The sequence below is a fragment of the Manduca sexta genome, chromosome 12 (assembly GCF_014839805.1).
Source record: "Manduca sexta isolate Smith_Timp_Sample1 chromosome 12, JHU_Msex_v1.0, whole genome shotgun sequence".
In the NCBI taxonomy this organism is placed as follows: Eukaryota; Metazoa; Arthropoda; class Insecta; order Lepidoptera; family Sphingidae; genus Manduca; species Manduca sexta.
The window spans coordinates 11,555,215-11,568,798 of record NC_051126.1 but is presented as its reverse complement, the minus strand read 5'-3'; the positions used below and the strand labels follow the sequence as shown (position 1 = coordinate 11,568,798).

Below are 13,584 nucleotides of genomic sequence, written 5' to 3'. Positions count from 1 at the left end.
ACTACGCTATCGAGACAGTAAATTTAGTAATTATATAGTCATATTATATTATCATAATGTCATATTTACAGATGATTCAGAAGTTGATATAATGTCTTTAGAATCGGCATTTGATTCTAGAAGCGGTTCCAGCAGATTTGAATTAACAGGTTACAATTTTATTATACTTTGAAATTATATTGTTAAGGTCTATTTTTGCAAATGTTTTCTTTTCCCTTTTTTCTTTTTTCATCCCATAGTTGTTAATTTATCGCGTAGTTTTCAGCCATGTAAAAGCGGACTTAATGCCAGAGGCATTCTCTACCAGTCAACCTGAGGTGTTGCAGAGATAGAACATAGTAGGTGCTCGTCATTAAAACAGTACATTAGGGTAGTAGCTATACAAATAAAAAAAAATCTAAAATAATAAAATAAAATTGTTATCTCTCTTCCTTAACCAAATCAATTCCTATTCCAAAAACAATGGTAACACCAGATCGCGTAATCGTGTTCTCAAAGGTCGTTCATTAGCGTCCCGTTACAGGGCAGCTGTCCCTCCGTAGCTCCCATTCGAACATGAGCCAAGCGAAGTCGTCGGCCAGCGTGATGACCTACCAGAGCTACACGCACGCTACTAATTTGCTGCGGCCCGGCACTCTGTTATTTCAGGTAATTATTGCGAAGCTCTTTCGTTTTATGCGCTCCTGGTACTCGTGGATGTAATTGTTGTCTAGTTTAGATGGTTTTTACCCGACATCGGCGAAGGAAGGGTAATGGTATTGAAACCCTGTGTATGAATGTAATGATGTTTTATTCTAACGTCGTTTTTTGTGAACCGATTTTGATAAATGAGGTGTCTGTTGATTTTTACGATGATTATAGGTGTTTAAATGTCCAGAACATAGGTGTCATATAATAATAAAAAAAATTGGTCGTAGGTTTCTCGTATGTGAGGGCCCGTTTGGGTAGGTACCATCGTATTGTCTATTTCTACCGCCAAGCAGTAGTGTGCAAGCATTGTTGTGTCCCGGTTTGAGGGACATTGTATCCAGCGCAATTACTAGGGATTATGAGACTTAACATATCTCAGCTACTTGATTATTTTGAAAAGAGCAACACCAGAGCTTTTTTCTTCTGTACTGGGAACTGCTTTCCGAACTGGTGTTAGAGTTAATATTGACGGAATCTAAATAATGTATAACATTTTACAGGTTCATATAAATTATTTCATTTCATTTCAGTACTCTATCCCTCTCTCTGAACATATTGCAGCATCTAATGTGCCGTATCGTTTATTATTAGGCGAGCGACATGTTCGCCTTGCCATTTAATTCCAAAAACAATTGTGTAAATGTATAATTGGATTTAACTTATTAGTAATGATAATTTCATAATAGATTATATTTATTAAAATTATATTCTTGATCCCATTTCATAAAATGAGATATTAAAATATCATATACGAAAATTTGCAATATATTTTTAATAATTTTGCAGCAAAGTTTTGGCTTATAGTATGAGCGGCCGCCTGCTTGATGTCGACTCTCATTAGGCTTACAAAGTTCCGATGTTAAAAGGGCTTAAACTCTTATATAAAGAGAATTAGTAATATGATTTTTGATATTGAAAATATATTTTTCACAATATTTTTACTAAATGAAGTAATATTTAAACAGAAATTCGCGCTATTATACTGACAATTGAATGAAAGAATGAAAAATGTAGCATGCAGGCTAGTTAAACGCTGTTCCTTTTTCAAATATCATCAAGTTGTTTCATCGAATTTCAAATCACAACGATTCTAAAGAAGTTTCATTTCAGAAAGTTGCTGTAAATCTACCAATATTTTATATGTAAAAAAAAATATTATATTACATAGCACTGACCCTTTGCCTGTCCTTTTTATTTAGCTGTCTCATCTCCTGGTTGAAACACTTGAAGATGGTGCAATAATCCTTAAGTCTTTAAAGTAATTAGAGTCCAAGATCCCTAACCATTAATTGCGTGGCTAAATCTTTGCAGACCTTTGGTTATGTAACATGTATAATTGCGACTACAAACTACGCGACTTGTCTTTACGAGATGGTTACTTTGAACGATTGCTACCTTATATTCTGGATGCAAGCCGCTTTTGATATATTTTTCTATGTGAGAATATGCTTGACAATGCACAAAGTGAGTATATGTATTGTAATATTTTTAATTTAGCTATATTGTAATATTATTTAAAGATGACTGTAGTGTTAAATAAACAAATTGATTGCTCGGTGACGTAGTTGTAATTGTACATGGTACAAGTACGACTAACGTGCTGAGGTCCTGGGTTCGAATCCTGGGTCGGGCTAAAATAATAGTGACTGGGATTTTCCGTCTTAAAAATTACTCACTCGCAGCTCGGAGTCAGGAAGTGGGCGGTGTGATACCCCCGTGCCTCGGAAAGAACGTAAAGCCCTTGGTTCTGCGTCAGATCTCTCTCCGGTAACGTCGGCTTGCCGTCTCACCGAACTATGAGTGTGAAGGAACAGAGAGTGCAACTGTGTATTGCGCACACACTTGTGCACTATAATGTATCCTGCGTACCTGGCTGATCTCCGTTGAGACTGGCCGCCGTGGTCGAAATTCGGCTAGGAGGTTAAGGTTAAGGTTAAAATTAAACGTGGGTCACTATGGCGGTGAACGGTGGTTGCTATGTGGGCACATATAAATATAGCCTTTCACCAGCAGTTTTATTTCATTATTGAAAAATCAGTTCTTAATCAACATAGTTATTAAAATTAATATTGTATTCCCCCAAAATAAACCCAATCTACGGATATTAGTTACTTAGTTTAGCCGATCCGTAAAATAGTTTTATTTTATTTTAATATTCGCGTAAACATAAGAAATCATTATTCTATTCCACCGTCACAATCAGTAAAGAGATTAATTAATCTCAAGTCATGAACCCCGAATACGTTACCCAAAGCTCCAATAAATGTCATTAGTCGCCCGATTCAATGCTAACTGCACTCAACAGTTTGTCCTGAACTTCGAACTTAAACTTCTCCAGACTAATTAAATAAGGTCCCACAGGTGTCGATCCTACGGGAGCGGTCACTCCTAGTTTTGCTTCTATTCCCGTTGCTCTTTCTTTGGTTAATTTATTAACAAAAAATAAATTACAACGTATTGTTTATTTGAAGTTGTTTATTATGGTAGAGTAGGCAGATTTGTTTATGGATTTGTGGTTTACGGTATTGATTGCTTATTTGAAGTTGTTTATTATGGTAGAGTAGGCAGATTTGTCTGTGGATTTACGGTATACGATAGTACCAGAAAGACGGTAGTAGTTGGCTAGCTGTCGGTTTTCGTGCCGTCAAAAAGTACGCTGAATGCCTAATATAATAATTTTCGTCCTCTTTCTAACACTCTTGATCCGTAATTTTCCTGTAAAAGCAAGTCATTTTCGACTTATTTCGCATTGAAATAATTTTGACTTCAAGCATCAAATAACTCGCTTTATTTTGTAAAATTACTATTATCAAAGCATTAAGGTTTAACTCCTATAAAAAGTAGCAAAAGGATTATGCAAAAAAGTCATAAACGTATTTTTACGAAGCCTATAGAATCGATATATCATACGTGGAATCATAAATAAACAAATACATCCCTTAGAGTTACATCAGCAAACACGGCGAACTTATAATGGATGCAGCGAAGTGTCGCAAGAGATATTTCAAACATAAAATATGGGTTTGGACTGACGTGCTGGTCCTGCTACCGCTCGAACTGTTCGCCTTTTGTTCATCGTAAGTTTATATACACCTATCATTTCGTTTTTAAGTTATTAAAGAGCGAGAAATGATAATCTCAACCGTAAAGCGTATCAACACTACGCATATCCAACTTTTTTATAAATTAGCGCGCCAAAATGGCTTCGATGTACCTGATGTGGAGATAAAACCCAAATGTAATATTCACACGTTATAAATGAACACTTATGCCAGCAAACTATTCTATAGCTTAAAGTACCTATTTGAGTACATTAGACAACCCGTTTCCCATCATCTGAGTAAATGCTACGTCACATAAATGTGTAAGATGATTAAATATAAAAGTTACACTCTAATTTATGCTCCCAAATAAATAGTATTAAAATCAGTACTATCTACATTATCTGTTTAATATGATAAATGCCAAATATAATTTTCTTGAAACTTGTGAAATAGGCACTTAGTTTTATAAAACTCTGTGCAGTAATATAATATTATAAGGACATATGTATCTTCAGCAGAATGGCGACAATCACGTGTATAGTGGAATAATCGCTGTAGCGCCTTTAGGGATCAACTAGGGTACATCCAATTAAGACAAGGCGATGTATTATCCCCTAAAATGTCAGATAGACATGATTCGAAACGGAATGTCTCCTTTTGGGCCACGTGTAGCAGGATTATACCACTGCTACCGCTGTGCGAAGTGTGCACTAAAAATACAACATAAGTTCAGCGCACTCAAAAATAAACAATTTAATGGAAACTTTATCGACTGATTGCGACTGCGGCGTACAAATTGTTATGTAAATTTGACTTTAACTAACGAACTTTACAGAAATCCAGTGAGGTTAATGCATTATCTACGCGCAAACAAACTGTTCCGCTTGAAATATTTGTTCCAATTCTATCGTCAGACATCTGCTGAGCTCACAAACAATCTAACTATTTTACAGGTGAGCTGTACAACTTTGAATACTTAGAAGCTACAAATATAGAAATAAAATAATAGTAGTAGTAGTATAGTAAATTTTTCGGTTATTTTTTCGTACAACTTAACTTTGGTCAATTTATGTAACATATTTATCATGTTAAACATGACGGATATTAAGAATATAATTAATAGCACTCCAATCAACATTTCTTTCCTTTTCTAATCCTTATTATATATTTATACTTTTTTTATGTTAATACACCGACCGTCTATCCATCAGCTGGTCATCAATAATTTCACTCGCAAAACTTCAAGAAAATATTACTTACAAATGTCAAGAATTGCCTCATTAGAATGTGTCATTCCATTTCGTTGATTCCAGTGTGCAATGACTATGATTGTGGTAATCTTGTTGATCCACACGTTCACTTGCATTTGGCTCGTGTCGTTGATGGCCACGGCCCCCATAAACATCATACGCACGTTGAAAATACATTTGGTTGACGAGTAAGTTATATTACATTTATACTATATATGTAAATAGTTTTAAGGAAGTAATTTGAGTAAAGTACCAAGTGCTAATTCTGAACCAAATTATTTTTTATGCGATATGGTAGGAAATCATTTGAGTGAAATACAAGTCCTAATTGTGAGCTAAATTGTCTTTTATGCGATATGTCTAACCATGATAAATTCAGTATTTGAAAACCAATTATTTCTGGCGAAATAAAATTATTCACGGATCTTATCGCAGTTTTCTCATTTTTTTTTCCCACCTTTCGAAGATTTTGCAGCCATCGTGGTCACGGGAAGGACTCTGGTGTTGGTCATTCGAAAAGTCAGTTACATATCTACCTAAAGGACAATGCCCAAAACCAGGCTATCTTTGCGTCAGTCATGCGTCTTAACCAAATAACCATGTAAAATCATAATTTTAATTATTACTTCATTTGTATTTATATCAGTCATGAGCAAATAGGGGTTTTAAAGATATGAAAAAAAAAGTTGATTAATTGATGCAAATCAAACAACGGATAATATAATGAATATATGGCGAATTGATACCAATTTATAACAAATTCCCCTTTTAAATGGAATAAAAAAGTTTATATGCACAATAAATGTGGTTGTACTTGAATCTATAATATATGGATTAAATATATTATTCATTAAACAAAAATATTGTTATAAAAAAAATATATTTTACTTAATAATTATGATCAAACTCCAACTAGCTGGTAAAAAAGATAAAATATTAATCCTTCTAAAAACAAACAAATGGCGACTTGTACTTGCATTGACAGAAATACTAAAGTCAGCTAAAACATGTCTGGACTTTATTTTTAATTAAATGAATATATGGGTACTGATTTTTATTACACTGGCAACTGAAATTAATGACATTTTGACACTTTAGATTTGTCTGAATGAAAATATTTTTTAGTGTTATTCTTATGTATTTTAATGTTGAGTCGAGAAATTCACTGTTTAGAAACAAGGTGTATAGTGTGTGCTCCGAACTTTGAGACGGGAGGCTTTTAGTTAGCAGCACAATGTCGTCTAGAGCCTAGACCCAGGACTGTTAATCAAGACGACATATCCCGGCGGTGTATTAACTGCACCATTGCGATGCCACAGCAACGATAAGTATATTTCTTAGACAAGCTATCCAGTTTGTAGAGTTATGTAGATTATTATTAACCTACCCGCAATGTGGGAAAAATCTTGCAAAAACTAAAGAAAACAGTTTAACAATAATAATAATCTGAACATGTTTACTCAACTTCTACATTATATTTTAGGTTTCAAGGCTGGAATTAATTTGTGCTGCCTGCTGGAGATCAGTTAATAGAGAGGTTCACAGACAACAGCAACATGACATGATCCGACCAGCACTGCAAGAAGTCATTCACTCATTTCGGCAGTATTATAAGCGTGTTGCGGCCACATCAAGTTCTTGTTTGTTTTCTGGGAAGCCATATCTATCAAAAATACACATCTATATAAAAATATACATCGGATTTCGTATTTCTTGTTTTATTTTTCTTTTCCTATGATAAGTAACTATTAGCCTAATCAGGCTGTGAAGTTAGTTCCTGGGTTCCTGTTCGATTTCCAGGCCAATCAAGATTTTATCTCGGTGTTTCTAACATGACTTGCCTGGGATCGGAATCCTCCAAAGGGGTTGGCGTCAGGCATAAGGCCGGTCATAAAAACTAAGGTGAATCTGTTCTACAATATGTGTTGACTCCATATTGAAATGAGATAATGGTAGGTGAAAATAAAGATTAAGTTAATCCACGTAATAGAATAAGTCATAAGTCAGAAAAATATGTACTTACACAAAGGGTCGGGTAGTATATGCTCAGTGGAAAAACTAATATTCCGCTATACTATCTTAGAAGTTTTATTGGAGCTTCGTCTCATCAGATATGTTAATACCTATCAGTTTCTTATAAGGGCGATTAATGCTAAGTGAAAAGAATGTCCAATAATTGTTTATAGCATTATCAAGTAGCTACTGCAATATTGAACTTAATTAGGCACGTAGGTAATTTCTACCGTACATTATTGCACTCCATACTTAACCCTCAAAATAACCGAGTTATTAAAATTCTGATTACTCCGAACTCCCATCGAATATCCAATTGTTTTCAATTTGTATAAGATTTAGGATATATTTCCTATAGTTTAGTGAAGGTTTTGTACAGACGCAAGCGTAGCCCAACTTTCATACAAAAATGGGCATTCTCCTTTACAATTATACTATTTTTGTTTTGGCTGTTGACGGTCTTAACTAACCAGAATGAGCTCAGTGTTCTGAAGTCTGGCATTCTGTCTTTTGGGTTCCGATTTAATTAAATGTAGAACAGGATCTCAGTCTTGTGCAAGCTTTCAACCTTAATTATTTCCGTTTATATTTTATGTACATACTTGTTTGAATATTTCTGGTTTTCTTCTCATTTTTCAATCCATAAACAATGATTGTACGAAACTTTACAGAGAAACACCACAACATCGCTGGGACTACACCACATCGTTCTACGTGGTGGTATCTGTCCTAACAACCACTGGAGGTGATGAATTCGTCATCGATGAGCTGCTACCGATGGTGATTATGGCCGTAATCCTTGTGTGTGGTAAGATGTTGGCAGCCATCGTGGTTGCCACTTCCACGCAAGTTGCCTACTCCACCAAATATGCTTTGAATACGTACGAGAAGGTTACCAAAGAGTTAATTGATATGTTGAAGAATCAGGGTTTGTCTGGTAAGTTCAATTTTAGTATGAAGTTAATGGATAATATAGAGAATCTCATAGCATATATTAATAGTATTAGGGATATTGTCCTCTAATCCATGGCAATTTGGAAAGTGAAGAAGGATTACAATTACTATGATTACAAAATGGGTTAGCAAAATCATGATGTGAATTTGAATGTGTCGCGCATTAGTGCGCAAAACAAAACTTGACTTAAACTCTACATTTAGACAGGACATAGTTTACCTCGTGATTATTTAAAATGGTGATTAGAAAAGCTAATACTGCTACAGCTTTTCTAATTACCACAGCCGCGAAGGAGGGGTAGACATTAGGCAAAGGACTAGTAGCAAGAAGTACCCAAATTGGCCGCTACAAAAAGAAGAATCCTTCATTTGTGTTTTTTTATTTATAAACTAGTCAACTAAAGACTCCTATAAGTTACTAAGTGTTCGTCCCCATTCATAAAAAACGACTTGGACGTGACAGCTAAAACAAGTCTCATACCAGTGGGACTCAACATCTTTTTGACAAAATCCGAAAAATACTTGATTTTCCTTTTTAAATCAACGCAGTAGTAATCAGCGAAATGTCTCTTTAAGAACATCGTGTTCAAATGTAACAGCAGTCAATAAAATAAATTAATTTGATGTTGCCAGCGAAGCGTAAAATTAGGGACGTTTTTTGCAACATTTGGAAATTTTCTTGGCGACATTTTCCGGTTCGTTGGTTTGATGTTATAATATTTATGCACGCCGTGACGTGTCACGATCCTTTGATGATTTGTCAGTTTTGTGAAAAATTACCATTTTTTTGGTTCAGTGAGTTGTTTCGTCTATAATACTGATATTAATTAATATATTACGAAGGTTTTAAACTATTAATATTAATTAATACATTACGAAAGTGTATCATTGATGTTCATGATTTATTTTTTGTAGCTTATCAACTAAAGAATTTTTGGAAGTATGTCAAGCAGTTGTGGGTAACTGAGAGAGGGAGACAGGTAATAATTATAAGTACTTATTTAGAATATTAATTATGGGTACATAGACGAGAAGTGCTATATGCGGTTAACACGTAAAACGTCATTCTTATTAATTACGTTAATATCAACAATAAAGTTAACGTAAAATGAACAGCTTACGTACCTATATCATAGTTTCTAATTATTCTCCAATTTTAAGAGCTTAACTTAAGTATATTATAAGAAATTATAAAAAAAAGTTTTGTTAATATTAATGATACTTCTCCTATATTTTGTTCATCTTCGATTCCATCACGGTATAACAAAACTGCGAAGCATGTCACACTATTTTATAAAAATCATTCAACATAACCTACAAATTCTGCCTTATTCAGTCAAATATGAAAAGCCAAGTCCAACGTTTTTAATTAACGTATGTTTCCAGTTACCGGCTCTTCTAGCTCAAACGCCTTACGTAAGGCGATGCGATCTCATGTCGGCGATGTTTGGCCAACATTTGCGCAATTGTTACCTATTCTCTGACACGGGCGAGCCGTTCCTAAGACAGCTCACCGCTGCGCTGGACTTTGCAATTTATTTTCCAGGTGTTTATTTTCTTTTTACAAAAGCAGGGCTTTATAGAGAAGTTTGTGGAAAGGTTAATTTTTTGGCTGTTTTTAAAACAAATGTTTGTAAGACAGTTGTATATTATATTCTAAATTATTTATTGAAGATGAGAAGTTATTTAAAAAATTGTGTGATATTATGTGTATGTTTCATTTTTATGAATCATATTATATTAAGATATATTCTGAGATGGAGAGATTCTAAACGATCCAGTAAAGCGATCAATTAAATTTGGTCATAATGATTATTGGCCTGATTACTGCATTGAAACAATGTGACACAAGCAACAAAAATTTTTTGCTCAAAAATATTGGTTATTCATGGATGATTTTGGCACAATGTTAGCAGAGGTAAATACCAGTATGTAGTTGTATTCATTAACACAATTTCAAAATGACCCTGTATAAGACAGCACTGATATTATTTATTACTTCCAGGCAACTACGTAGTAGTAGCAGGCGAGAGCGAGGCTCGCATGCACTGGGTGAACAGTGGTACGGTCTCTGTGGTCTCAGTACGGAGCGACCTTACGGAGACCACACACGAACTCCTCGGTCCAGGCGACGTGTTTGGAATACTCCAAGGCTTGAACCGAGGAATTACACATCAGTTCTCTTATAGAGCTGAGACTAAGGTAAGTAAGACTACCGACATTAGTAAACTTAGCTTCCAATTTACGCTGTATTATCAAGGAGATGTTAAGAAAAATATATCTGATATGTAGATGATGTAAGTCCCTTCTAAACTAGGCTTATGATCAGCAGAGAATTTCTAAATGCTGATGATGATACAGATGACGTGTTTCAATTCACTTCTAGATATCTATTTTAAGTAATAAGATGTTTGACTGCACCATTTCATATCAGTAGAATTACCTACATTACATTTACACCTACTGAATAGTAGATTTTGCATCACTATTTGTTGTCATGATACTAACAATCCGGTGACTTGCTCCTCAAACAGGACACTTATTAATGTAGCTTGTGACCTCTGCTTAGCTATTACAAATTAATTATTCGATATTTGCCATATTACTTGTATTCAATGAGGATTTACAACGTTCAAATACTTCCATTCATACACAATTGACTTCATATTCATCAATTGATTTGAACCCATCAACAGATTCCTATTTGGCTTTAGAATCGTTATTGACAATAACTGAATTTGGCAGATAATCAGATATATTAATGCCACTGAACAATTCTCTTTGTTTTGTTTCAAATACTAAACTAGGATGGGAAATCAGTGAATATTAAAATAGGCAATTTTCTTTATTGCTTTGAATGATGAGACGAGCTTGCCGTTCGCCTGATGGTAACCGATACGACCGCCCATAATCAATAGGAACACCATCCAACACCTTGCAATACAAAGTATTGTTTGGTATTCCACTGCGCTCGCCATCCTGAGACATGAGATGTGAAGTCTTATTATGTCCAGTAGCTACACTGACTACAATGTCCTTCGAACTGGAACACAAAAGTGACTACACACTGCTGCTTGGCGGCAGAAATAGACATTGTGCTGTTACCTACCCAGGCGGACTCTCACTCAGAGACCTACCACCAGTAGATATTATATAAAACATAGTATATACAAATATACTAAATGTATAGTCATAGTAATGACATTCAATTGGATTTCTCTTCTCAGGTTACTATAATCTCCTTGAGTTTGGACACTTGGAGTAACATAACTACATTCTTCCCGGACGCAAAGAAGATAATAACTGACAGAGCTGAAGTATTATTTTCTAAAATTTGATTGTTTATCATATATTAAATAAATCCTGTGAAAGTCTATTTCTTGATGATAGTTCAAGAACAATAACTATTAAACAACAGATATTTTTTATTTAGAGCATAATTTTAACCAATGTATCCAATTTAAAATTCAACTGACGAATCTTTGGAAACAAATAAATGAAGCTGTATTATCTGGGATAAATAAGATTGATAATTTGTAACTTAGTTTAGTCTGGTATTTATATTTAGTTCTAATTTAGCATATTGACAGGGAAGACAAGTGTCATCGTAATACAGTCAACAAAAAAGGTTTAGTTTGTAGCAACATTTCACATGCTAGTAAAATATTTAGGAATATGTTCCCCAGGGGAGTTTCACAGGCAGTGGAACATATATAAGGCAAAAGTTTTATGTAAATCAATATACATACGTGAGCTCAAGTACGTATAAAGGGAGTAAGTTTTTCTTACGCTAACATTAAATAAATCAAATAAAATAGACGTTGAATTGAGAACTTCCTCCTTTTGAAAGTCGGTTAAAAGCGAAATAGGAAGTAATATGGCATAGAATACAAACCGGTAAACCAGCGATTAGGGAATCTAATGAAGTTATCTTCACTGCACATAAACATCCACAATCCCTAGAGGATCACACATAGCATAGAGAAGTAATAGCAATTAATAACTACGGTCGTTTGGGTTTGCGAGAATATCATCATGAAACTAGACATTTAACGTCGGTTTTCTGTCACGACAGTGGTAAAACCCCGGTCGAGCTGCTTATGTTATAAACAAACCGGATAAGTGCGAATTGCACTCGCGCAACGATGGTTCCGTATATGTAGGTAAGGTATGTTAGTATATAAAAGTACATATTTATGGTTTTCACGTTCTTTTTGTATGTGCTATATAATATTGCTTCTTGATAAATTTCATGATTGTAGGTCAGCGGGGAGTACTTTAAGTATTTTTCCTTTGTGAAAACGCAAAACATGCAATATAAACAGTCATATCTTTGATGCCGTTGACTTACAAGTATAATTTTTTCACCATTGCAAGGGACCGTAAATCCGAGTATTTGATATAAGTTTGATACCTCTACATGTTCCTGATAAAAATGACCTTTATCGAAAGCAAATTGATCCTACATCGGTTCCTTTAAGGTACTAAACCCAAAAAAATATCTTCATCATGCCTCTACCACATCTAATATATCCGTGAAAGTAAGCCGTGACAGCCATTTTATCTATGACTTACATTTTTAATTCTTAGCTCGGCATCAAAAGCACTTCGATCCAGATTAAAAGCCACTTTAAGCCGCTTATGACAGTTCCGACGCTCGTGTCCTCGCGATCATGAAAACGGGAGAATGGAATTGAATCAATAAGAACGTACTGACAGCAAAAAAAAAATTGAGCTGGTGAGAATTTTACTGACGACATTTTATAATGCATTAATTTAAAGTTGATTAATTGGTAAAAATAGTTTTTTTTCAAACCAAAACAAAAGGTGTGCGTGTGTGACTGTTTTCTGGGTCTATATTTGTAGTGATTTCGACACAGCGGACTGGGCGGAACGGAGACGTAATATTAGCGGAACCATGCCGCGGCGTGGGTGTAATACTGCAGTCATGCTCATCCCGTTGGTTGTATCGCGTCAGCCAACCCGCCGCTGATGGCGCGGCTTCTCGATCATTCCGAAAGAAAATGTCGAGCGATTCAGGCCTGGACGTCGTACTGCTTTCATTTGCTTTAGCAAAAAATATAATCTTCCTTATTATTTAACTTATAATCACCATAAAATTAGCTTTTGATCTCGTCACCAGCAATCAAAGTAAAAGGAATGCCGGGCTTATTTTACGTGACGCTTCGGTGTCCAAGCATATTTAACGCAAAATGGACATGTTATTCCAGGGGTTAATTAAAACACAAAGCAGAGAAAATCACAATTTATAAATTGACATCATCAACAAAATGGATGCTCTATTCTTTATGATAATTATAAACTGAGCAATTTATTCAATAATTATATTGAACAATACGAACGTCAGTTTCACACATCACGTTATACGGTGGTATAAAAATTTAATGCGCTTTAAACCGTGCAATATTTGCATGGTTTTGATAGTAATCTTTTTTAAAGAAAGTGTCAATAATATTATACTACAATGTGGCACCTTCTAATTCTTTAGCTGTGTTATTTTTATATATTTTGTTGTGCATATATTTAAGTATAACATTATGTATATTATTGGGAAACTAGAATAAAAATCTCCTAATAGAAAAAAATATGCTTCAGTCAAAATGTTTTTGCTA

At 34.6% G+C, this 13,584-nt stretch overlaps 1 protein-coding gene across 3 annotated transcripts in view; it reads left to right on the top strand.

The window, feature by feature from the left end:
- LOC115440733 overlaps positions 1-11,456 on the top strand; it is a 48,182-nt gene extending 36,726 nt beyond the window's left edge. For all 3 annotated transcript variants that reach the window (XM_037437978.1, XM_037437975.1, XM_037437976.1), the window contains 11 exons: positions 72-149; positions 524-648; positions 2,002-2,154; positions 3,634-3,767; positions 4,570-4,687; positions 5,048-5,172; positions 7,669-7,934; positions 8,867-8,931; positions 9,338-9,497; positions 9,957-10,153; positions 11,179-11,456. In XM_037437978.1, the coding sequence (XP_037293875.1) occupies positions 72-149; positions 524-648; positions 2,002-2,154; positions 3,634-3,767; positions 4,570-4,687; positions 5,048-5,172; positions 7,669-7,934; positions 8,867-8,931; positions 9,338-9,497; positions 9,957-10,153; positions 11,179-11,289 (1,532 nt within the window). In that variant the 3' untranslated portion in view covers positions 11,290-11,456. The remainder of the gene's footprint in view (positions 1-71; positions 150-523; positions 649-2,001; positions 2,155-3,633; positions 3,768-4,569; positions 4,688-5,047; positions 5,173-7,668; positions 7,935-8,866; positions 8,932-9,337; positions 9,498-9,956; positions 10,154-11,178) is intronic.
- Positions 11,457-13,584: the final 2,128 nt, after the last annotated feature.